General features: G+C 39.2%; 1 protein-coding gene across 2 annotated transcripts; it reads right to left on the bottom strand.

Moving 5' to 3' along the window:
* Positions 1-71: 71 nt before the first annotated feature.
* On the bottom strand, positions 72-22,455 carry mapk11 (mitogen-activated protein kinase 11). 2 transcript variants are annotated; one of them, XM_047389658.1, is made up of 12 exons: positions 22,182-22,455; positions 12,415-12,544; positions 12,254-12,312; positions 11,943-12,054; positions 11,551-11,580; positions 8,186-8,233; positions 7,988-8,102; positions 7,833-7,904; positions 6,429-6,508; positions 6,124-6,202; positions 5,773-5,946; positions 72-3,604 (listed from the first exon to the last, which is right to left on the bottom strand). In XM_047389658.1, the coding sequence occupies exons 1-12, from the start codon at positions 22,292-22,294 to the stop codon at positions 3,531-3,533; spliced, it is 1,086 nt and encodes a 361-aa protein (XP_047245614.1). In that variant the 5' UTR covers positions 22,295-22,455; the 3' UTR covers positions 72-3,530. The 2 variants fall into 2 exon arrangements, with proteins under 2 accessions (XP_047245614.1, XP_047245615.1); XM_047389659.1 differs by lacking the exon at positions 22,182-22,455 and adding an exon at positions 14,266-14,398.
* Between the last annotated feature and the right edge of the window lie 3,442 nt (positions 22,456-25,897).

Consider the following 25,897-nt stretch of genomic DNA (forward strand, 5'->3'; position numbering starts at 1 on the left):
TCAAAGGTTCCCTGCTTTAGCACACTTTCCTGGAACTTTGTCTTAACCAACAAGAAATCGAAATCTGGACATTTAGGAGGATATTTTTTTAATAATGCAGCCAGAATACATAAAAATGACTGACTAAATATTTGATGCAGAAAACATTAGGAAAACAAAAATCGTATTTATTGTGTTTAAGTCCAAACTTCCATAAATACCTGTTAAGAAAATTAACTGTATCATTTACAATCAATGAGCTGATATTCATTTCAATGATCTGAAACTCATACAACTGAATCACATGCCAACATGTATTCAAAAGTCACAACTAACTTAACAAACACATGTAGAGTATAAACTACATATACATTCAGTATGTAGCTGTTATTCAAGTCCACCACAAATACAACATAACATAAGCACATGATGTTTAAACATTCAGACTTTTAATATACTGAGACCATTTCACTTTACTAGGACAGTAGATTCAATATTTTGCATTCAGAGTTAATGGACAATTTGCTAAAAATGCTACATTTGGCAAAAAAAACAAACAAAACAAAACAAGGAGAGAACTTGTAAACATATAAACCTAGGTTTTCTGTGGTACTAAGTTAGCAATGCGTAAAGAATTACACTGGTTGCATTAAATTTGAAAAGGACAGTTTTATTTTGTGTGTTTAAATCACCACAAATTCAGTGATATATTACAAAATTGAACCTAGATTCCAGAAATGTATATCTAAAACTGCAGTGCTTCTAGTTATATTACAACCGATTTAAACCGAACAAGCTAACAAAGCTAGATTTATGTCAACATGTCATTTAAGCCAATTAATTACCAAATGTTAGTTAAACCTGATGTAAATTAAAGAATTCAATTAACTTTTTACATCCCAAAATAACATATCCATGTTATATTTTCAGAAACTTTGTGAATGCATTGAGAATTTGCCTATATTTCATCTAAGATTGACAAATGTTAATAGATCTGTTCTAGGCATGGGCCAGTTATTGGTGTCAAGACACAAGTTTTACAAAGTACTGTTTCAAAACTCCTAAAACTTTCTTCCATACTGTTTTTTATGGTTTGAAGTTCTTTTTAGTGACACCTCAGAGATAGTGTCGGTCCAGGTGTATGGTTTCGTCCAGGTGTATGGAGTGTGCCAATAGTGTACTGTAGTGCTGGCCCACGCACACAGATTGGTCAGCTGGCTGAAATAAGCGTAATATACTCTTTTCTAGCTCAAAAGAAAAACAGATTTGGGCAGTTTGGAAATACTTCTGCTTGTGCAAAACATGGACATGGATGGTGCTGTGAAAACTAAAGATGCACCGACCATCACTCTTTTTAACGTAACACTGTTTTAAACAACTGTTAGCAAGTTACAAGCAGCTGAGTGGAGGCTGGCTAACCTAAGAGATAGCACAATTAATTACCCAGCTAAGATCAGCTATATAAATGTGTGTTACTCTGTAAAGGGTACATTGACAAAAACTACTACTACCTTTAGCAGGTATTTATTAAAAATTTTAAGAAAGTCTGTTTATAAAAATCACAATAATGAATACATTTTATAGCTAACATTATTACAACTGTATGTCATATTATTTTGTCTGTAGTATTTAGAGAGCAGTTAGATAGCTGATATGTAGCAACTACATCCTGTTATGTTACTAAATATCACTGTTTATGTTTATATTTATAATTTTAAATAGTGTGACACTGGTTGTTTTAATCCAGATTATCATGAAGAACTATAAAAACCTCTACCTGGCCCATGCCTAACACTCTTGAGGGACCCTTAAAAATTGTAATTTTCCACCTCTTTCATAAACCTCAAGTACTGCTGTGTAACCATCTGTTTGTTACAACAAATGGTTAGAACAAAACTCTAGTGTGCAGCAAGAGAAGAAGGAGATTATGTAATAATCTGCACAGGTACTGAGTACATACATACATTTCAGTCTAGGGGTTGCATCACATGATGTTGGGTAAAAATGTTGCACTAGGCTAGGATCAAATAAAGAAACTCAGCTAAAGAAAAATGTAATACACTGACCCTGGTGTCAGTAAAAATTCATACCCTCTTTTAATAGCCAATATTAGGAAAGAATAGGACAGACCTGGGAAACACAAGCAGAGGTTTATGACCCTGTTTATGACCCTGCCAAGAACAGCCGGTGTTGTTTGGATTGACTTCCAAATTATATGAGAGTGTTAAGCTTTATTGGACAGATACCGTCTGAGATTTGATACTAATCGTCCACAGAATTTATATATTAATTAATATTAATCATTACAAACTCACATAAGGATGGAGCCTAAAGGAGAGTAGTCAAAGCTAGCAGTTAATCAACAATCAGCCATCAGCAGAATGTGTATATGTGAAGCAAGGTTACACTGTAAACACAGACCTGAAGGATCATCACTCTCTTCCAGCTTTGGCATACATTTATAACCTTGCTAATAACAGCACAGTTGGTGTTTACCTTTAAGTAGGCAGGAGAGAAGGAAAAGTAGTTTGTGTGCTGTTTGTCCACAGATTGTTTGGTGGACAGAACAAGTTGAAAATTGATCTACTTCTGCAATTGTGCAATATAGACAGTGAGAGATTATAATACAGTACCAGTTATGAGACATGACTGTAAAATGGTGATAAATCATGCTTTATTGTTATGCAGGTCGCCTTTAACCATCCCAGGTCCCTTGACATTTTTTGCACTTTTTGAATTTTATTTTGGAAAATCTGTGGCTGTGTTGCTGCAAACTGGGTAATATTTGACCACGTTGTGTGTTTTTGGGGGAATTTTAAATCTTTATAATTAATTTTTTCATTAAAGTCTTTAAAATACTTTTTAAACTAAATATAGAAATCTGTGTCCCATTCAAATCTCTTTTTTGAAATGTTAACAGGCATTTAAGGGGTTACAATTTCAGACCATCCATGACTATGCAAGGTGAGAACTGAGGTTAATAATAGCATTAATGAAAATGATTTGTTGATATACAGTATAAACCTTCTCTGTCAATCTTTAAAGAACATTTTTTGCCCAAGGGATACAGGTGAAGCACAAAATGAAGGGACCCTGTGGGGTTAAACATATATATTCCATTAATGAAAGCACTAGGTTCATAGAACTGATGGGTGATATGTCCCTGACATTGCTTTGGAAATCCTAGTGTGCGTATGTTTTCCTTTTTCTTTACCATTTTCTTTGCCTGTAAACACAGATCAGCCACTGGAAGCTCCTCCCCCAAAATAATCCATTTAAAATTGAACAGTTCCTCATTGAACCAACTGCGACTGGAAATGTAACAAGAAGCAACTCTCTGCTCTGGAAATGTCCTTTTAATCTGATCCCAAGCATACTCCCTGTAATTGGAATGTTTGAGTCTCATCCCGTGGAGGCTGCCATGACCTGCCACTCCGATTGACTCATATACACGATCAAACACAATTAATTTCCTTTTGCCTGCCATAGTCTGTTTCACATCCAATAAGTGTGGGGTTCTTCTCCTGGTGGGGGATGAAGCAGAGAGGGGCTTACTGCTCCACCTGAAGGCTATCTGTCTTGCTGCTGGATACTTTAAAGCTGTTCACCTCCTCGAAAACCAACTCTACAGATAAACATGAGTAGTAGGGAAAGAGAGACCTTGTTAGGAAATAATAATGAGGAAGATTTTAGTTACACACAGTGCCACAGGCCTTCACAAAGAGTGAATGTCTTACATAACTTTCAATGTATTTCAGTGGGACTTTAGTGTGATAGACAAACACAAAGTAGTTCTTAATTTGTGAACTGGGAAGAAAAGGTTGCACGGCTTTCAAATCTTACAAACAGAAATATGAAAAGTGTCACATCTATTTGGATTGAGCCTCTATGTGTAAATACTTTGTAGGGCTTCCCTTTGCAATTACAGCTGCAAGTCTTAGGGTAGGTCTCAACCAGCATAGCACATCTAGAGACTCAAACCATTGCCCATTCTCCCCAGTTTCAGGTCATTTGCAGCCTCTAACAGGATGTCTTCCAGGACTCTCCTGTATTTATAAATGTTTTCATCAAATCTGACACATTTCCATGTCTCTGCTGAAGAGAAGCTTCTCCACCAAATGATGCTGCAGCTACCATCTTTAATGGTGATGGTGGTGTGTCCAGGGAGGTTATGCAGTGTTTGTCATGTTTTGTGGTTGAGGGGCAGGTGTGGGAGTGCTGGATGAACATGAAAATATATTGAATGATGATAAGGAAACTAACAAGGAAACAGGACAAGGAAAATGGCAGAGTCATTGAAAGACCAACAGGACAGATAGGCACGGAAACAGTGAGAGTATTGGGGGATCCAGCAAAGGACAAGGTGAGTAAAAGAGCTTATATACTGTGGGAGGTATGGGGAAGGATGCAGGTGTGAGGGAGCTGAGGGGGATAAAGGTAATGAACACAGGAGCTAAACAGAGAACACAAGAACAAGAACACAAGAATGAAATATGAATCTAATAAACAAAACAATGAACTGAAATGGCAACAACTAGAGAACATAACAAACAAGGAAATGATAAAAAAAAGAAACCTGACAGAAACCCAAAATCTCAAAGACCTAAGGATCACAGTATTACCTTCCCACCACACACGTTTAGCATGTAGGCTAAAAAGTAAAATTTTGGTGTCATCTGACCACAGCACTTCCTGCCACATGTTTGCTGTGTCCCCTACATGGCTTGTGGCAAACTGCAAATGAGACCTGTGTATCTCTGCAGCTCCTCCAAAAAATCCCATGAGCCTCCTGTGTGACATAGATTTTGTCATCCATACCTTCCCAGTAGAGTCTTCTCAGACTCAAACACATCCAGTCCAGATTATTTCGTAACTGCACTGACTGTGCACAGTGACAGCAACAACAAAAATTTTATTCAAATGGTGTTGCCAAACGTACAGCAGACCCAGGTCTAACCACAAGTAGAAGAAAAATAACAAAAATGCTTGTTTTTAAGAAATATAGAGAGCAGAGATATTTTCCATATTATGATCATTTATGTGTCAGGGACAAAAAGGATAAAAAACTGTGTTAATAATCTGGTGAGAAATTGCTTTTCATTTCTTATATCTTTCTTTTCCACTGATAAGACACTCCTTTATCGTCCCCTAAGAAGCTGTACTGAAAATTGTATATCTGTGATTGGGACGGTGTGGTTTACCCGTGCTTACACTATTTATAGTTTGAAAAGAGGTGTGTGTTTGTCCACAAGGTCCAGGCTGGATCCACAAAGGTGTGTCAAGGTTTTAATGTCCAGCCTGTCAGTTTAGGTGGATAGCCAAATCTTGGTAGGTTTGTTGTTGTGCCATACTGTTTCCATTATGAGAACATTGTTTTATAACCTAACCCTTCTTTAAACGTCTCCACAACTTTCTCCAAGAGCTGCCTGCTGTGTTCCTTGGTCTTTATGATGGTGTTTGTTTGTTAATGTTCTCTAACAAACTACCAAGGCCTTCTGAGAACAGCTAGATAGTGACATTGGATTGTTTTTAGGGGTGTCCGAGTAAAGGGGTCTAAATACAAATGCACACCACACAGAATTGTGTGTATGCGTAAAAAATATTTAGAAATTGTGAACCATTTTATCTTCACAGCTATGTGCTACTTTGTGTTGCTCACACAAAATTCCCATAAAATACATTGAAGTTTGTGGTTGTAATGTGACAAAATGTGAAAAATTCAAGGGGCGTGAATACATTTGCAAAGCAATGTTAAGCTTGGGACTGATTTTGTAAAGACCACACAGTTTTCACCTTTCCACTCCTCTAGAGTTCGGTCCTTGCTCTCAAGTGTTTGGTCATAAGGCGGAGCCTCTGGCTCGTCATCTGGATCGTGGTACTGTGAGAAGTAAGGGTGGGACAGAGCCTCGCTGGCTGAGATCCTCTCATCACAGTCCAGAACCAGCATGCGCTTCAGCAGGTCAATGGCTGACAGAGCGAAAGAAACAGAAAGATAAGTGGAGGAGGGTTTGAACATGGCACGTTAACTCTCATTTCTCATCCACAGTATGGACATAGCAGCGTGTGTCAGGGAAATCGGATCAGGCACTCAAAGATTTTCAAATAAGTTGAAAGTGTTTTATAATTTGATTTGTGGTGCATCACCAAGAGGGTTTGCTCCTCTGAAGATCTTTTCCATATCTTGTTGGGGCATGAAAGGAAGAGACTGGATGTACTTCTGGGCCTGCAAATAGAGACCAGCATTCAGCTCACAACATGCACCAGCATAGATCACATGGCGTTAGACAGCTAGTGATCAATCACTACCCCCCGCTCCCACATAGACTTTCAATCAACAACCCTGTGAACGGAATGACCAATCAGATTAGGCTGTTTTGTCAATGAAAATAACACTACAGAGTTTGCATTGCGAATTTATCTTTCCCTTCCTGGTCCCTTCTGTTACGCACATGCTCCGAGCAGATCTTTTTCAGCAGGTCTGGTGTCGGGGTCCCAACCACCTCCATGATTCTTTTCAGCTGGTCAATATCTAACAGCATGATGAGTTAAAGTCCATCCAGTTGAAAGTTTTTTGCTTGCATGAAACAGTGCAGATACGGATTTCATCCGTTTCAGCTTTTAGTTAGTCAGATTTACAAGTTTCAGATCACCAAACTGATTTTGTTAACGGAGAAAGATAACCGAGTAAATGCAAAAAAATAAGTTTACAAATTATGATTTTATATATCAAGGTAAAAAAGCTGTTTAAACCAATGTGGTTGTATGTGAAAAAATAGACTCCCTAAACCTAATAACTGCTTGTGCCACCCTTAGTGGCAACAAATGGTGTCAAATGTTTGCAATAGCTGGTAATGAGTCTTTTACAGCACATGCTTTTACAAAGCATCTCAATTGGATTAAGGTTCTGACTTTGACTAGACCACTACAAAACCTTTGTTAAATTGACTTTTTTTTTAGCTATTCAGAGGTGGCTAGCTGGTTTGCTTTTAATCATTGTACAGCTGGATTACCCAAGTCTGCTTGAGCCACCATCCTGTTTGACTGTCAGTATGATGTTCTTTTGTTGAAATACTGTTTTGGTTTTAAAGCCAATATCATGGGATGCACAACTTTCAGGAACTTTCAGTTTTGTCTCGTCAAAGAGAAGATTTTCATCAGGAGGGTTTTTGTTCTCTTTTGTCAGCACTTTTAACCTTGGAACTATCCCATTGGGTGCCAACCTTGCCATGTCTCTTGTTATTGAATCATAAACACTGACCTTAATTGAGGCAAGTGAGGCCTCTAGTGCTTTAGATGTTGTTCTGGGTTCTTTAGTGACCCTGTGTTTTTGAATTTCATTAGATCAGGCCATGATGTGTTGCTTTTTGAGATCTTTTAGTCTATTTCCTGTTGTCAAACAGATTTGTTAAGGCAATGTCTTGATGCTTTGACTTTTTCCACATAGGGCCAGGCTGGCTTGATTAGCTATATTTGTATGACGATCTGAAACATTTAAGTGAGATAAAAAATAAAAAATAAAAAACAGAAACAGGGGCACATGGCACAGCATTAGTCTTTGTAGCATCATAACACATACTCAAACTACTGCAGCTTATTTAGGCATCAAAAGTTTCCCAACACTCAAAGATCAGACGATTTAATCAAAATTAGCTCAGTTCTTAGACTCTGAACAGGAATTTCTAGATAATTCAGCCTTTTGTCATTGCTTCTATTCATTCCAAGTAGTTGCAGAGCTCCGTGTCTGAAAGATCTAGGATTGTAATGCAAATCCAAGACAGATCTATGCGCCAGAGAGGTGATGGGAGATTCCTGCGAAGTAGAAAAAGAATTCATGCCAGGAGGGTAAAGGATACAGTCTGTACCAGGGAACAAGACTTTTCCTTTCAGCAGCTCTCCCATAATACAACCCACAGACCAAATATCAACTGGAACAGAAACAAAAGAGGTTTAATCAAGCAGTCTTTGATTAGAATAGTGGTTAAATTTCCATTGTTTCATAGCATCTCACCATTCTGGTTGTAGTGCATCCAGTTTAGCATGATCTCGGGTGCTCGATACCAACGAGTTGCCACGTATCCTGTCATTTCATCATCTGTCTGTCTGGCCAATCCAAAGTCAAGGATCTTATGGGAATGTAAAAAGATTTTCTTTAAGGGTCACGAAGGCTCCAGTAGTGTTGTAGCATTAAAGTAAATGTTGATCTTACCCTTAGCTCACAGTCTTCATTCACTGCCACATTACTTGGCTTAAGGTCCTTAAAGGAAAATTAAAACACATGAAGTAAGCAACATTATGACAAAGAGAGAGGACCAGTAAACACTAGCAAATCCTTGTATTATTATTGATAGATATAATATTGTTATCCCGGGCTGCAATTGCTGGTTTAGATTAAATATGAGTCACAAAATCTGTACCTAACTTTGCAAATTTACAGAACAAACAATCTAAAATCTTCATTAGTTTAAACTGCTCAGGGTCAATTTGCCCTTTTGTACCGTCATTTTGCATCCACATGTCACCAATTTGTCCCTTCCTACTTTTATTAGATAACATTGGGTATCATTCTATTTTAGTTGGTGATTACATATTTCGAATGATTTATGTAGACTAGAAATCATCAACAGTTCATACATTTAATTTATTTGTTTATTATTTTTTTAAGATTTTAGATTTCACCTTCTTTCCATTGACTGGGGTTCTGACTTTCATTGGACTAATTGACTCTTGTGAAACTTGATAGATAGTAGATAGTATTAAATGGAAATATAGAACCACATTTCTTACAGTAAACTATGAGCAGAACATAATCACCTACCACTTTCCTAAGTGCACCACTTCAATTTCTCGTTAACATGAAAAGCAAACCAACCAATCACATTGCAGCAACTCAAAGCCTTCATCCATCTAGATGTTGTAAAGGGAGCTTGCTGAAGTTGACACTAAGCATCAAAATAGGGAAGAGAGAGGATTTAAATGACTTTGAATGGTTGTTGGTAGCAAATGGGCTATTCTGAGTATTTCTGCTTTAAAATTAGGAATTCTCATTTCAAGCACTGATCCATAGCAAACCATGTTGACATGGTAACTTTCTTACAGATCTTAAAATCAGATTTTATTAATTGTAGTCTTAAATGTTTAAACATTTAAGACCACATGTTTAACATTTAAAGAATGACCACCTTTAAGCTTTGCTAAGGAAGATGTGTTAAAATACAACAATTTAAAGATCTTTTGCTTTATATGTAAGACCTTGATCATTCTCATTACTGAAACAGAATTTTGCGTAATTTCTTTCAGCTCTTTAAAGCAGTACATATGTACAATCCAATTATTCTAACAGCTTAAATATATTTAGAAGTTGCATTTCTATGCCCACCTTAAACCACCAATAGGACTAAATATAGATTTAATCTATTACATGCATGGCCCTATAAAAAGGATAGTTTGCACAACAATTAAACAGATGCAACAATAATAGCAACAGGTAATTCTATTTCATGGGTTAATTTCTTGTGTCATAAACAGAGCAAATGCTGCTAATTAGAAAAAAGGATATCATAATTTCAGCACACACAACCTAAACCAGTTATATGTTGCCAGGTTATCACAACAAAGTAAATATTTTCCCTTTTTTAAATCTAATTAGACAGTTGTTCCTGCAATGCCAGAACATATTTGCCTTTGCACAACCAGGAGCCATAGATGGAGTTATTTATGGTTTCTTGCTAAAGCACTTATACCCCTTAAATAAATTTCATGGGATTGACCAACATAAAGTATCGTGCAATTGTGAATTTTATTTTTGCAAATATGAATCGAAGTAGAATCAGCCCCCTTTCCTCTGATACCCCCAAATAATATTAAAAGAATAAGAGTCATGTGCAAACTATGTGTAATTTAATGTAATAACAAAGCGATAGGTGAAAGAAAACTAGAAGAAGTCCTATTTGAAGTTTGCCATAAGCCACATATGGTTCTGCGGGAGGCTTCTTCCAGTTAAAAGGGAGTTGTTCCTCTCCACTGTCGCTACATGCATGCTCAGTATGAGGGATTGCTGCAAAGTCAACACCAGTGACTGTCCACTGTCTCTACATGCTCATCCAGGAGGAGTGAATGCTGCAAGTCACTGACTGGATGCAATCTGCTGGGTTTCCTTAGATAGAAAAACTTTTAACCAATTTGAATAAATAACTAACTCCGACTGCACTGTTCAATGGTTAGGATTAATTGGAATGTATGAACCTGAATTGAATTCTGTATGATTTGGTTGAATTGACTTTGTAAAGTGCCTGGAGACGACATACATGATGTTGTGAATTGGCACTATTTAAATAAAACTGAACTGAATTGAACATATGGAACCTCACAAACATAGACGGTTCTCTTTACGTTTTGGCCTACACCTAAAATGTCACAATGTGAAACATCATGGTGATAGCATCATGCTGTGGTGATGCTTTGTGTCCACAGGGACACCAAAGCTGAACAGAGCTTAGGTGAGAACAGATGGCTCTAAATAGAGGGGAATCCTGTATTTATTATGAGGGGCATGCCTGCCGGTTATATAGTGCGTAGGTCAAACATACGAAATATCCCACATAGTGTAATGGAATATGTAGTGAGTATTTGCAGCTCAAGACACGGGCAGCTTGTGGTATGGTCGGATGCTGCAAGGAAACCTGCTACACTTCCAGTGTTGCCAAAAAACTGACAAAGCAAAGTTACTGTGTTCCCAAATGCACATTTTACTGATAAACTGTACATGCAGCATTCAAAGGATGCTTTCCTGCTTTTGAGTTGCAAAAAAAAGAATGAAAAAAAATGCTCTGCAACGCATGCATTTTTGAAATGGAGAGCAACTACATACAGCCTGATGGAGCTTACAGTGCTACCGTGTAACAGCGCACTCAAGGCGAAGTATTACTCCATGGGTCCTGCCCTGTTTTTCCCTTTATCCCTGAGATTGCCCTAATTCTGCCTCCAAGCAGCTAGATTATTCTGCATGTTTGGTAGCTGTGCACAGGATAAAGATAAGCAAGACAATGCACGTAAGACAACTTACTGATCCGCATCTTCAAAGCATTTGCAAGAACTTAAACAGTGCCGATGGCAGCAACATGCCGTGCGGATGCTTTTCCTCCACTGGGGGAAAGAATTGACGTTATAAAAAATGGAGGTAACTACAGGGAAATCCTGAAAGAAAACCTGTTAGAGGCTCCGAAGGACTTGTGACTGGGGCAGGGATTCACCTTCCTGCAGGAGAACGACCCTCAACAAACAGCCAGAGCGACAATGGAATGTTTTAGATCAAAGCATATTCATCTCTTCGAACAGCCCAGTCAAAGCAAAGATCTAAATACAATTTCAAATCAGTTTTCACATTTTCATTTGTTAAAAAGATTTTGAAAACCCCACAGATTTTTCTTGACTTCACACTTCACTGTTAAAATACACTGGAGCTTGTGGTTGATAGAATAGAGTAGGAAACTGTTTGGTTTTACATTTAGACATCTATCTTTTGTGCTTCCCACCAAACAAGGGCAAGAATTTGTCTTAGAAGTCGATACTCACTCTGTGGATCAATCCTGCTGAATGGATGTACTGTTCAGTCGGTGATGGGGTTGGGCAGGAGGACAAGGGGGAGCAGAGGGAGGAAGAGAGGACATAAAGGAGACAGAGGTCAGAGAGCAGTTCAGCACATTAGTTTCTCCTTATAGGGAGACTGCTTTTGTCTTCTCCATGGTAACTGAGCAGGCCAGATAGACGCCTCCCTACAGCTGTCTGTCTGAGCAGCTGGGCTGATTCAGTTACCTAAATACCATGCTAACTTTTAACAGAAATATAAATGAAACTCTTCTTTCAACACAGACGTCTAAGAGAGTACTTTACTGCTCATTGGATAACCAGTTAGGATTATGATGATGTAAAGAGACGATCGTTTTTTTTTCGATGCAGATATTTACCTTAAGGCCACGTAGCAACTGGTAAATTAAGAACTGCACATGCTCATCGGACAACCTCTGAAACTTGACGATGTTATTGAGGTCTGCACCCATCAAATTGGTCACCAGATAACTGAAAAAGCAAAAATGAATAGGGGAGTTTAGGAGCATTTGCAACGCCTCCATAGTAACAATCAGAGATCTCTGCAAGCCTTTAATCCCCCTTGGGTCAATCCTACAGCCATCCCCATGAGGACAGAATTATCCATTTCTGGCTAAAAGGTGTTACACCTGTACAGCTTGTAATAAATACCAAGTGGAAAGAGATTTACAGTTCGTTGAAGTCTTCTAATCTCCCCGCAGGCGTGAAGACGTCCAGCAGCCCTATTACCTGCAGAGACACAGTCAGACACAAGCAGAGCTGATCAATAACCGAGTTGAAACCTGCATCTGTCTATTTGGGGCAGGGTATTTTAATCATTTATTCACTAACATTCTCGTGTTTCATGTGCTTGAGAAGCCGGAGTTCGCGGTATGAACGGCGACTGTGGATCAGTGACTGAAAGGGCCTGGACAGCTTCTTCACCGCAACCTTTTGCCTCGAGACCACATCATAAGCCGAGCTGGGAGGGAAGACAGATACAAAAAGCAGTTTTGAAATCATGATTTCATTTAGTGAGGTAAAAAGCTATCCAAACCAAGCTGCTCTTGTGTGAAAATGTAATGATACCCTAAACCTAATAACTGCCATCACGCACCAGTTTTAACATCGCTGTGGAGGATTTGTGGCCCAGTCTTCATTGCAAATTTGTTTTATTTCTGAAATTGGAGGGTTTGCAAGCATTAACAGTCTGTTTATGGTCATGCCACAGCATCTGATTAGGTCCAGACATTGACTAGGTCACTCCCAAACCTGGACTTGCTCACAAATGATGTAGAGAAAATCTCGCTCAAGATTTTCTGGTGGAGAGCACATGGCTGCATTAATTATGGTAAGTTATCCAGGGCATGAAGTAGCAAAGCAACCCCAGACCAGGACATTACCACCACCATGTTTGACTGTCTGTATGATTTTCTCTAAAATGCTGTTAGCTTTGTGGCAGATGTCACAGCAATCATAAAACCAAAGCCTTAGAATGAGCTTTTTAACAATGTTAAGAGTGATAAATGTCAGTGACCTTTTCTTTGTATCTCTTTGTAAATTTATTTTCATCAGTTCATGATAGCTCTTTAAGCTCTTGATGTTGTTAGACAGGCTCTATTTATGTGATTTCTGGGACTGGGTTTGGCTGTTGAAGTTGAACTCAGATTTCTTAAAATGAGGTTAATTACAGCTAACAAGTGGCGTATTTATTGTTTCACATAGGGCCAGGTTGGTTTGGATAGTTTATTCTCCCTAAAAATGGGGTCATCACCAAAAAAATATTTTTTTGGATTTTAAATTGTAAATTTTAAATGTAAATTTTGTTTTATCTTTGAAATAAAAAAAATATTTGATGATGTTCTGAAACATGCAAGTGTGTCAAAAAGCAAAAACAGAACAAATCTGTAAGGGAATAAATACTTTTCACAGCATTGTACTTGCTTCCATACAGACAATAAGAAGTTCCTGATCAGCAAACCTAATCTCTGTTAAAACTGTAATCAGGTGGTGCTGAGTGTCTCTGTGTTTGATCGAGTGGATAACAGGAGACAAGCTGATGGAGGTAGAAGGAGAGAGTGAAAGAGGATGCAGTGGAACAGAGGAAACAAGGATGTCACATATTATTAAAGTGCCGGCGCTCTATTATTTCATCTGTCTCTTTTGAAATGTGTGTCATTCCACATACTAAATGCTAAGCCCTGCTGCAGCCGCCATTGTGTTGCCGATGTCTTTTCAAGCCTTCCAGCTTTGCATAAACTCACAATGCAAGAACACTAATACAGCCATCAGAGAGTAGATTGGACAGACAGGAAGGAAGCATGGGTGAGAATTGAGAAATGCTGGCAAGCACAACAGAAACTGAGTGAGAAGAAGTGAAACTTGTATACAGCAGTTTTTAAACAAAACTAAACAGAGACCACAGGAGAGACTTCTACTTCATTTCCCTTAAAAATCCAAACCAAAAACAGCTCAAAACAATTTTCTAAAGTATAACCTCCCCAAAAAGTATTAAATTTTTCCTGATGGTCTGTAATGTCTACATGCTTGAACAAACTGTGTTCCCCAGATGGGTGCATCCATGAGGCTCTTAGTCCTAAAATCACCCGCTGCCATGCCTGATGTCCACACCAGACTCCGGCCAAAACAGCGATCCAGCCTCTTCCATCTGACACAAAGCAGACCTTACAGCCTCACACATACCTTCTTCCTCTGCCAGCTTCCATACACGGGTCTGACCACTCCGCCGTCAGCACACACACACACACAGTGCTCAGAGTAGCCATTGATTTCTGTTCTCCTCTTTTGTTTCAGCTTAATTTCAATATCCAGGCTTGCAATGCACCTCAGATTTCAAAATGGAGTAATGCAGGAGGAGCAACTAATATAATAAAACTCTTTTAAACTAGGCCTCCTCATCTGTGAATGTGACTGATTCAAATCTTTTAAGAAGAAATTCAGGTTAATGTTTATTCATTCTGTAAAAGAGGTGAGTCAATTTTTTTAGAAGACTGCCTGCCCCGGTTTATGATGCCTGACTCATCACCAAATGTTCTACATTTAGAGGTTAGAGGTTACTTCTATTGTCGGTGATTAGTGACTACAAAAGACCCTCCCTTTAAGAACTAGAAGTAGAGCAAAAAACGAACATTGTAAACAATGTTAGAAATTTATTTAATTGCAATTTTGTTGCTGAAAATTCTGTTGATGACGTCCAGGTTTTCCTTTCTTTAGTATCATGAAACATGTCCATCACTCTAAATGGACTTTAGCATCTCAAGCCACTCACAATTTACACCAGGTGTGGATATTAAGGGCAGTTAGAGTTATTTGTCAATTTAGAATAGAAAAACAGAACCAAGAAATGTTTCCGGATTAATGAAGTGCTTGATAAAATTGATCAATTATCCCCCCAAGCTAAATGTTATATAAATGACAAAAAAGAAGATACTGTCTTCCATTTAAACGACATTGAACCCAGCTGAAGTTAAAAAGATGTCTACCTAAAAATGTGGATGAAAGGCTATTAGGCCTTAATGTATAGATTATACAAGCTTGGCCTCAAACAAGTATAGTGAGGCTAAACTTGGGTAGGAAGTATGGATAAAAAAGTTAATTTTTCAAGTTCTTGTCTGCTTAATTAAGACAACATCTGGCTGACCAGGATTAGCTTTAAAAAGGATATCCATAGATGCTTCGCCTTCAAAACTGCAACTGTTATGACTTCTTTATATTCCATGTCCGCCTGTCTTTTTAATATTAGTGCAGTTACGTCATTATAACTCCAAACAGGTTCAGGGAAAAACCAAAACTCATTTTTCAAGCCAGTTTAGCACATGTCCAATCAACAATCCCAACTGGCATAGACATAATAAAAACAAAGCTATAATGTTTATTTCATGGCTACCAAAATGAGAAGCTATGACTTGAGAAGACAGCCGCCTGTGTTAGCTTGGTGCATACTCTCACTTTGTCACTATTGTCCAAACCCAGTCCATCTTTCTCTCTTAATGTCTTATGAGGAAAAGTAAATATTCAGTGATTAGAGATTAATGACAGAAAGCTAAAATGGCAAGAAGGCTGAATTAGAATCAAAACATGACAGCATGCAATGCTTTAAAGTCTGTGTCTCATATCATTATCAGAATTCAGTGTTTTGTATCCATGACTGTACTTAGTTTGGTGCTCTGCCTAAATTATCGCCAAAGCCAATTCTCTATTTCATCCTTTTATTCATCTGACCTCACAGAGAACAGGGAAAATATCATTCGGGTTTCTTTTTGGTGAGTTTTATGAAATAAGCACATCCTTGACCTAAGGTCAGCAGTTTCAAGAGGGTTTTGAGAACTACTTGCTCTTTGTGATAAGTAACAAGAGCTTTTACTGTGCCTTTTTAGAAGTATTATTTATGTTTAACCCCCATCACTCATGCACATTTCGCACCCCTGACTCCAACCCCCTTCTTTTGTTGGTCAGACCCTACCATGAGAAAATTGGTGACAAAGGCTAAAGATCAAAATTAGTAATGCAGAGAAGCTAGGGTAGACTGCTGCTATAGCCCTGTCACAACAGTGTTTCTCCCTTGCATTTCACTGGCATAGGGCGCTACGCTGCCTTAGGTAAACTATGCTCTAAAAATGCTTACTACCCATTTAACACTATATCATAAAGAATTTGAGCCAGGCTGCCACAGACCTTTTGGACAAGTTGAAACATTTCGCAGCAGGAGCTCCACAGCTCCCACACACTATGGAAACTGCACACGTGTGCCACTGCAAAAACATTTGGACATTCTCCCTGGATGCTATATATTTCAAAATCAAGAAGTCAAACTGACACCATGGCCAATTTTCTAATTTATTGGGCTAATATGTATCTGCTCACTTGGGGTCATGTGCTAGAGCTTTGAAATTGCTTACCCGTAAGGTCAGTTGATCCTTCAAAATGGAAAAAAATATTATGTCACAGCTAAAGCAAGTTACCCCATCCTGAAAGGGCTGAACACTGGGTATTCAATACCCTTGATTCAAATACATACATGTAGTATTTTCCTATCATTACAGGGACCTTGCATTGACTGCCAGTTATTTCTATAGCCTGACCCTGACCCTTACCCTAAACCTAGCCCTTACCAGTATATACCACTCTAAATCTAACCTAAACTCAATTCATACCTTACTCCTAAACCTAACCATTAACCCACATAACCATTTTCTCCTAATGTGGACGGGCAAAATGTTCACACAATGTCGATGTTCCATCAGGGATTGATCAAAACAAAGGCCTAAAGCAGTATAAAAACTGTCCTTAGGAAACTGAAATGCTAATTGTAGTTTAAACATATGTAGATGGTTTAAAGAGTTGGATAAAATTGGATAAAAACAGTAAACACTACCAGGTAAAAATGGATGGCTAAAAGATTTGATAAACTGTTGCAATACAATGACAAAATTCCAAAAGATATAATTTGCAATAATTCACTAAATCATTGGTTAAAAAGGTAACTAAAAGTAATAGATTATCTGAAACAATGTAGTTTGAGGTTTTTAAAAATACTGACATAGCTAACTAGTAAATGCTACAAATAGCTAATATAAACCAACAAGACTGCAAACGTTTTGGATAAAGCTATACTAAATCACCAAAATATAGTAGTACATGAAATAAAATTCAACTATAACAACACTTACATTAAAAAAAGAAATATTATAATGTATAAAAATAAGCTGTTAGAGATAGTATATCTAAATGTAGAAAACAGCAAAGAGAAAACGTTTTAAACAAAGAACTATTTGGTTCAACAAGTATCTACTAGTGAAAAAAAAACTAATACCAAATAATTACCAACAACTATGGTTACTGCTAAATTACATATGATAAGGAAAATACCACATTAATCCACAAATTTATGATACTGAATCTGAGAATAGCCAGACTTGTTTTTATAATTTGTTTTTATAAGGTTTCTCAAGATCAGAATATAATTATTACTAACTATCATGCCAGCTATTTATTAAGTTATGGCATGATTGTCCTGATGTCCGATAAAGACTGGAGCGTTTTTTGTTATTGTGTTTTTGGAATATTTTATAGTCACTGTGTTAAAACAAATAGGTAGAAATAACTCAACTTAACTTAGTATCTCTAGGAACAAGGGATGTTAATGACATAAGCGTTGTTAATTAAAATCCTTTAACCTTTTGCCACAACAAAACTAGTTTTGTTATCAAGTGGTAAATACAGAAATAGCTCATAGTCTTAATATAAAGTCATAAAAGCACATTACTAATGATGTATTTCCTCAGCTTCTCTACATGTATAATTCAAGTGTGTAAATAAAGCTGATTACATCCTATTCTAAATATAATTATGCAAATACAGGGGTTGGACAATGAAACTGAAACACCTGTCATTTTAGTGTGGGAGGTTTCATGGCTAAATTGGACCAGCCTGGTAGCCAGTCTTCATTGATTCCACATTGCACCAGTAAGAGCAGAGTGTGAAGGTTCAATTAGCAGGGTAAGAGCACAGTTTTGCCCAAAATATTGAAATGCACACAACATTATGGGTGACATACCAGAGTTCAAAAGAGGACAAATTGTTGGTGCACGTCTTGCTGGCGCATCTGTGACCAAGACAGCAAGTCTTTGTGATGTATCAAGAGCCACGGTATCCAGGGTAATGTCAGCATACCACCAAGAAGGACGAACCACATCCAACAGGATTAACTGTGGACGCAAGAGGAAGCTGTCTGAAAGGGATGTTCGGGTGCTAACCCGGATTGTATCCAAAAAACATAAAACCACGGCTGCCCAAATCACGGCAGAATTAAATGTGCACCTCAACTCTCCTGTTTCCACCAGAACTGTCCGTCGGGAGCTCCACAGGGTCAATATACACGGCCTGGCTGCTATAGCCAAACCTTTGGTCACTCATGCCAATGCCAAACGTTGGTTTCAATGGTGCAAGGAGCGCAAATCTTGGGCTGTGGACAATATGAAACATGTATTGTTCTCTGATGAGTCCACCTTTACTGTTTTAACCACATCCGGGAGAGTTACGGTGTGGAGAATCCCCAAAGAAGCGTACCACCCAGACTGTTGCATGCCCAGAGTGAAGCATGGGGGTGGATCAGTGATGGTTTGGGCCGCCATATCATGTCATTCCCTTGGCCCAATACTTGTGCTAGATGGGCGCATCACTGCCAAGGACTACCGAACCATTCTTGAGGACCATGTGCATCCAATGGTTCAAACATTGTATCCTGAAGGTGGTGCCGTGTATCAGGATGACAATGCACCAATACACACAGCAAGACTGGTGAAAGATTGGTTTGATGAACATGAAAGTGAAGTTGAACATCTCCCATGGCCTGCACAGTCACCAGATCTAAATATTATTGAGCCACTTTGGGGTGTTTTGGAGGAGCGAGTCAGGAAACGTTTTCCTCCACCAGTATCACGTAGTGACCTGACCACTATCCTGCAAGAAGAATGGCTTAAAATCCCTCTGACCACTGTGCAGGACTTGTATATGTCATTCCCAAGACGAATTGACGCTGTATTGGCCGCAAAAGGAGGCCCTACACCATACTAATAAATTATTGTTGTCTAAAACCAGGTGTGTCCGTTTCATTGTCCAACCCCTGTATATCTAGAGTATGGTTTGCAGTAAAGAGGTTCTGGGAGTCTGTAGTGGCCCAGAGAAACAAAAATGGTTGAAGAATGCTGTCCAGACCAATTAACTGTGTTGTTTCCAGTTTGAATCTGGGTACCTCTTATATTTACTGTTGCTGCTAAAGAAAACAGTCTTTGAGGCTATACTCATCCTATTATGTTACTGAAGAAGCAGAAGTTTCTATCCGTTGCAATAGAGAGCTGTAGAGGTCACATAGAGGTTTCCATTTTTATTCAGCCTGAATTCATTTTTCTCAATGTTAAACAACATTTGGCAACATTTCTTTCAGTCCACAAAGTTCAGATCCACATTGATCCACATTCTTTCTGCAACTTTGAGGATAAAAAAGTTATGCTTGACAAATTTGTGCTGTGAAAGTAACATTTTCAGAGACGGAGAGACTGCAGCAGAAGTTATGATCCAGCCATACATTTTTAATCTGCTGCTGTTCAAAGCACAACTCTAAAGCCGAAAGATGCAAAATACTCGAGCAAAAGCCTATATTACGAAGCAAACAGAAAAGCTTATCAATAATCAGATGTTAATAGACAGCATTTTCACAAACGTCATGCCAGGAGGAAGTCAGCTGTTAGCTGTTAAATCTGCTTTCCGAGCATGCGGTGAAAGGCAACTTTAGGTGTAGCCAAACAGCTTGGGTTTGTCTGTAATCTGACCGATTCCATCCTCCCACACTGCAGAATCAGAGGTCCTATTACACAAATAAGACTACTTTAGTACACATCTTTGACAAAAAGACCTCTTAAATTGGGACTAACAAAGTGAACTAAGAATAGAATCACTTCTTAGAATGACGAGAGAAGAACCAAAAGCTACACTGTCTTGCAAAAACATTTATATGCCTTGAACGTGTAACGTGTCTCATTACAACCACACACTTCAATGTATATTAATAAGATTTTATGTGATGTGGAAGTAGAATGTTACATGTTTTTTTCTTAAAAAGAAATCCTGAAAAGTGTGTCATGCATTTATAATCAGCCCCCAAGACTGAATATTATGTAGAACCACCTGCAGTCACAGCTGCAAGTCTTTTGGAGTACGTCTTGACATTTTTGACTATTATTCTTTGCTTAATGGCTCAAGTTCAGTCAGAATGGATGTAGACCATCACTGGGAAGCAGTCTGCAAGTGCTACCACAGACCTGAATTGGATTTTGGCATGGACTTTGAAAGGGTCATTCTCACTCATTAATATGTTTTGATCTAAAACATCTAGCTTTGGTTGTATGTCTATATTGTCCTGTTGGAAATTGAACCTTCACCTCAGTCTCAAGTCTTTTTCAGCTTTCGTCTCCCTGCTGAGGAAAAGCACCCCTGCAAAATGATGCTGCCACCACTGTTTCTTGGTGATGATAACATCATGGGGTTTTAGTGAGCAAATCTTTTTGCATGTAGGCAAAAAGATTCTTCCATTAAAGGCCATACTTGTAGAGATCATAATGTTTAGCTATTCCACAATCATATTCTTCAGAATTACCGCTACCAGAGTTGAGGTGGTGCCATACTGTTTCCATTTTCTGCTGATTGATAGAACGGAGATCTGTGAGGTGTTCAGAGTTTGACACATTATTTTATAACCTAACCCTACATTAAAGTTCTCCACATCTTTCTCCCTGACCTGTCTTGGTCTGACCTCTCTTGGTCTTCATAATGATGTTTTCTCACTAATGTTCTCCTACAAACTTCTAAGGCCTCACAGAACCGCTGCATTCTACCAAGATCCAGTCACAGAGAACGGGATAATGTTTGCTAATTAGGTCACTTCTGAATTTTAATTGGTTGCATTATTTTTTAGGGATATCAGAGTACATGGGGCTGAATACAAATGTACTCCACACTTTTTTTTTTGTATATAATAATATAAGAAATTGTTAATAATTGCTTCCACCTTCACAATCATGCATACATTCTGATTGGTCTATCACATTAAATCTCAGTAAATCACATGAAGTTTGTGGCTGTAACATAACAAATTTGATAAAGTTTGAAGGGTACTGGCTAATACCCAACTGCTTCTTGTTTCCTTTCACTGGCAAACAATCAAAATCTGCCAAAGTCTTACAGCTTTTGCACCACCAGAAAAAGTGAACTTACATCCTCAGCTTCTCAGATGGTCAAGAATCAGCTACTAAAGATTTTTACAACTAATTACTGCAGTGAAAATATTTTCTAATGACTACAATATTGTTTACAAGCTTCTCATGTCATCTACAATCACTTATATTAAAGTACTGTAGAGGATTTTAAGACCACTTGCGCTTTAACAGATCTTAAGAGTCCTATAATTTTCAGGGTATTCTGTAAGTGTTTTTTTTTCCAGAACAAGGATGTAAAAATCCCCTTCCACCATTTAGGCAACCTGCTGGTGTAGCTTAATGGATATTGACTGTCAGAGGAGGTTATCACTGTGACACATTGCCATGGCAACGAAATACCGCTAGCTGAAGAATTTACCAAAATAAGAAGCAGCTGCATGGCTTTGCAGGGTAGAAAGCAAAGAGTGTGTGCAGGTGGCAAGGTAAAGAAGATGCTGAATGATGACGACGATGATGATGATGCAAGCAGCTTGATTTCTGGGTATCAGTCTGGCAGTGATGCTCGAGGGGGGGTGGGTGCAGGATGCCGCTGAAAATAAGAGGCTCTGTCAGGGCATGTATGTGGTGAGGGGGACGGGGAGCTGTTCGGGAAATTCCGGTACTGATTGCTTTCCTTACATGCAATAAAAGCCATGGGATGAAAACAGACCTACTGGATCTTTCTTTGTGAGCAATAATAGTTTCCTCTTTTATACACTGGTGCTGGCTGTGATTAGGGCAATAAAACCACAAAGTATGGATGAACGCGCTTTATATGCATGACTTTCAGTAAACACAGCGGCTGCAAAGCCTCGCCCCACCAACCGCACCGCACTGCACACTCACCACACCGTGCCATAGGCTCCGGAGCCCACCGGCGTCAGGTTCTGGTACCGCTCCGGAACCTCCCATACAGTCTTGTTCAACTCCTGCCGGTAGAATCCCGGTCTGGCTGACATTATTATTTCTCAACAGAGAAGAAAGAAAAGAGAAGAGAAGAGAAAAAAAAGAGCAAGGCCGGAAATCGGTAGATATGGACCGCCGTCTGCTGCCTGAGCCGAGCCTAACTGCTGCTGCTGCACGAACCGAGAGCACCGGCCAGTCAGTCAGCTCCTCTCTGTGTCCCCTCCCTGACATCCTCACTCCTCTAGATACCGCCCCCAATCCCACACCCTTCCCTCCACATGACAAGTTTATTACATAACAGACAATCAATAAACACACAAATCTTAATGTTTATATGATATTATATTATATGATATTATATTATGGTGCTGCTGCAAAGCATCGCCAGTTACTCCTCTACAGTTCTCGTCTATAATTCAACTTTAGGCTCATCTGTCTAAACAAAATGATTCCAGAAGTTCTGGTCTTTGGCTACATTCTCTCTGGCAAACTTCAGTCTGACCTTCATGTTTTTCTTAGAAAGAACACCCCCTTGTACACCTTCAGTAAAAGTTAAAGTTGTGCAGTCTCTTTCTGATTGTATAGGCATGTACTTTTACATCAATAGCTATAGTACTGTGCAAAAGTTTTAGGCAGGTGTGAAAAAATGCCATAAACAAAGAATGCTTTTTGAAAAACATTTGCTAATTGTTTATTTTGATCAATTTACAAAATGCTGTGAACAAAGAATGCTTTCAGAAATATAAATGGTGATAGTTTGTTGTCATCAATTTACAAAATGCTAAGTGAGCTACCCCAAACATACAGCCAAAGTCATTAAGAACTTTCTTCAGTATAAAGAAGAACAAGACTTACTGGAGGTGATGGTATGGTCCCACAGAGCCCTGATCTCAACATCATCAGTGTGTCTGGGATTACATGAAGAGACAGAAGGATGTGAGAAAGCCTCCATCCACAGAAGATCTGTGGTTAGTTCTTCAAGATGTCTGGAACAACTTACCAGCCGAGTTCCTTCAAAAACTGTACAAGTGTACCTAGAAGAATTGATGCTGTTTTGAAGGCAAAGGGTGGTCACACAAAATATTGATTTGATTTAGATTTCTCTTTTGTTCATTCACTGTATTTTGTTGATGTCAGGTCACGGAGCTGAGTGCAGGTTTGTTGTATGGTGTGGTGCGATGTTTCATTCTCTCCACTAGGAGGCGACAGGCAGATGTACAGGGGTTGGACAATGAAACTAAAACACCTGGTTTTAGACAACAATAATTTATTAGTATGGTGTAGGGCCTCCTTTTGCGGCCAATACAGCGTCAATTCGTTTTGGGAATGACATCTACAAGTCCTGCACAGTGGTCAGAGGGATTTTAAGCCATTCTTCTTGCAGGATAGTGGCCAGATCACTACGTGATACTGGTGGAGGAAAACGTTTCCTGACTCGCTCCTCCAAAACACCCCAAAGTGGCTCAATAATATTTAGATCTGGTGACTGTGCAGGCCATGGGATATGTTCAAATTCACTTTCATGTTCACCAAACCAATATTTCACCAGTCTTGCTGTGTGTATTGGTGCATTGTCATCCTGATACACGGCACCGCCTTCAGGATACAATGTTTGAACCATTGGATGCACATGGTCCTCAAGAATGGTTCGGTAGTCCTTGGCAGTGACGCGCCCATCTAGCACAAGTATTGGGCCAAGGGAATGCCATGATATGGCAGCCCAAACCATCACTGATACATCCCCATGCCTCACTGTGGGCATGCAACAGTCTGGGTGGTATGCTTCTTTGGGGCATCTCCACACCGTAACTCTCCCGGATGTGGGGAAAACAGTAAAGGTGGACTCATCAGAGAACAATACATGTTTCACATTGTCCAAGATTTGCACTCCTTGAACCATTGAAACCAACGTTTGGCATTGGCATGAGTGACCAAAGGTTTGGCTATAGCAGCCCGGCCGTGTATATTGACCCTGTGGAGCTCTCGACAAACAGTTCTGGTGGAAACAGGAGAGTTGAGGTGCACATTTAATTCTGCTGTGATTTGGGCAGCCTTGGTTTTATGCTTTTTAGATACAATCCGAGTTAGCACACAGCTTCCTCTTGCGTCCACAGTTAATCCTGTTGGATGTGGTTCATCCTTCTTGGTGGTATGCTGACATTACCCTGGATACCGTGGCGCTTGATACATCACAAAGACTTGCTGTCTTGGTCACAGATGCGCCAGCAAGACGTGCACCAACAATTTGTCCTCTCTTGAACTCTGGTATGTCACCCATAATGTTGTGTCCATTTCAATATTTTGGGCAAAACTGTGCTCTTACCCTGCTAATTGAACCTTCACACTCTGCTCTTACTGGTGAAATGTGGAATCAATGAAGACTGGCTATCAGGCTGGTCCAATTTAGACATGAAACCTCCCACACTAAAATGACAGGTGTTTCAGTTTCATTTTCCAACCCCTGTAGCTGCACAGTTGTTTCCCATCAGAACAATCACCTGAGGAGCTTTAAAAGCTGGTGAGACCTTGGAGGAGGCATCGGATTGTTTACTCTGCCGAGTGGTAATCAGGCCAACAAACCCTGCTCAATTCTTGCCTTTGTCCTGACCTATTGGTTTCTTAACACTAGCTCTGTTTTCCTTCCAAGGTTGCTGCCAGCTGAACCCTGTCCTGGATTTGCCTTCGAGGTTCTGCTTCGTTCTCTGTTAGCTGCCAGCAAATCTTTGTCCTGGATAATCCACTGTGGTTTAGTCTCCTACCAAACCGGTAAATACTTCAATGAATTTACCACATCCCAAGGACCTCCATGGATCCATCGGATCAGACTGCAGAATTCCTCGCTCTGCCTGTCCACCCTCCAACGTCACTCACCAACTGGGGGAGCCTGCTCACACCGCCTACCAATCTGCCAACCTCAGTTTCCGTGGTTTGCTCACTTCTCCCAGCCTCAACAGATTCATCAAAAGTAAACCCTGCTTCTTCCTCTTCATCATTCAAACCATCTTGTGGAAGAAGGTGCTTTGTTCAGACGAGATCAAAATTGAACTTTTTGGCCAAAATGCAAAACATTGTGTGGCAGAGAACTAACACGGCACATTACTCTGAACACACCATCCCCAAATATGGTGGTGGCAGCAGCATCATGCTCTGGGGATGCTTCTCTTCAGCAGGGAAAGGGAAGGTGGTCAGAGATGATGGGAAGATGGATGGAGCCAAATACAGGATAATGTTGGAAGAATACCTGTAGGAGTCTGCAAAAGACTTAAGACTGGGGCGGAGGTTCACCTCCCAGCAGGACAACGACCCTAAGCCAGACTACATTGGAATGGTTTAAAACAAAACATATTAATGTGTTAGAATGGCCCAGTGAAAGTACAGACCTAAACCCAATTAAGAATCTGTGGCAAGATTTGAAACCTGTTGTTCACAAACGCTCTCCATCTAATCTGACTGAGCTTGAGATGTTTGTAAAGAAGAATGTGCATAAATTTCAGTCACTAGACATGAAAAGCTGGTAGAGACACACCCTAAAAGATTTGCAGCTGTAATTGCAGCAAAAGGTGGTTCCACAAAGTATTGACTCAGGGGGACTGAATACTTTTGCACATTGCCATTTTCAGTTGTTTATTTGTAAAAAAGAAAAAGAAATCATGTAT

This window comes from Girardinichthys multiradiatus, chromosome 17 (assembly GCF_021462225.1).
Source record: "Girardinichthys multiradiatus isolate DD_20200921_A chromosome 17, DD_fGirMul_XY1, whole genome shotgun sequence".
Lineage (NCBI taxonomy): Eukaryota > Metazoa > Chordata > Actinopteri > Cyprinodontiformes > Goodeidae > Girardinichthys > Girardinichthys multiradiatus.

Coding starts and splice junctions, on each gene's coding strand:
- mapk11 (XM_047389658.1), bottom strand. CDS start 22,294: ATGTCAGCCAGACCGGGATTCTACCGGCAGGAGTTGAACAAGACTGTA. Junction 12,545..22,181: donor GGAGCCTATGGCACGGTGTG/GTGAGTGTGCAG, acceptor CTTCCCTCCCAG/CTCGGCTTATGATGTGGTCT. Junction 12,055..12,253: donor TTAGAAGACTTCAACGAACT/GTAAATCTCTTT, acceptor TTGCTTTTTCAG/TTATCTGGTGACCAATTTGA.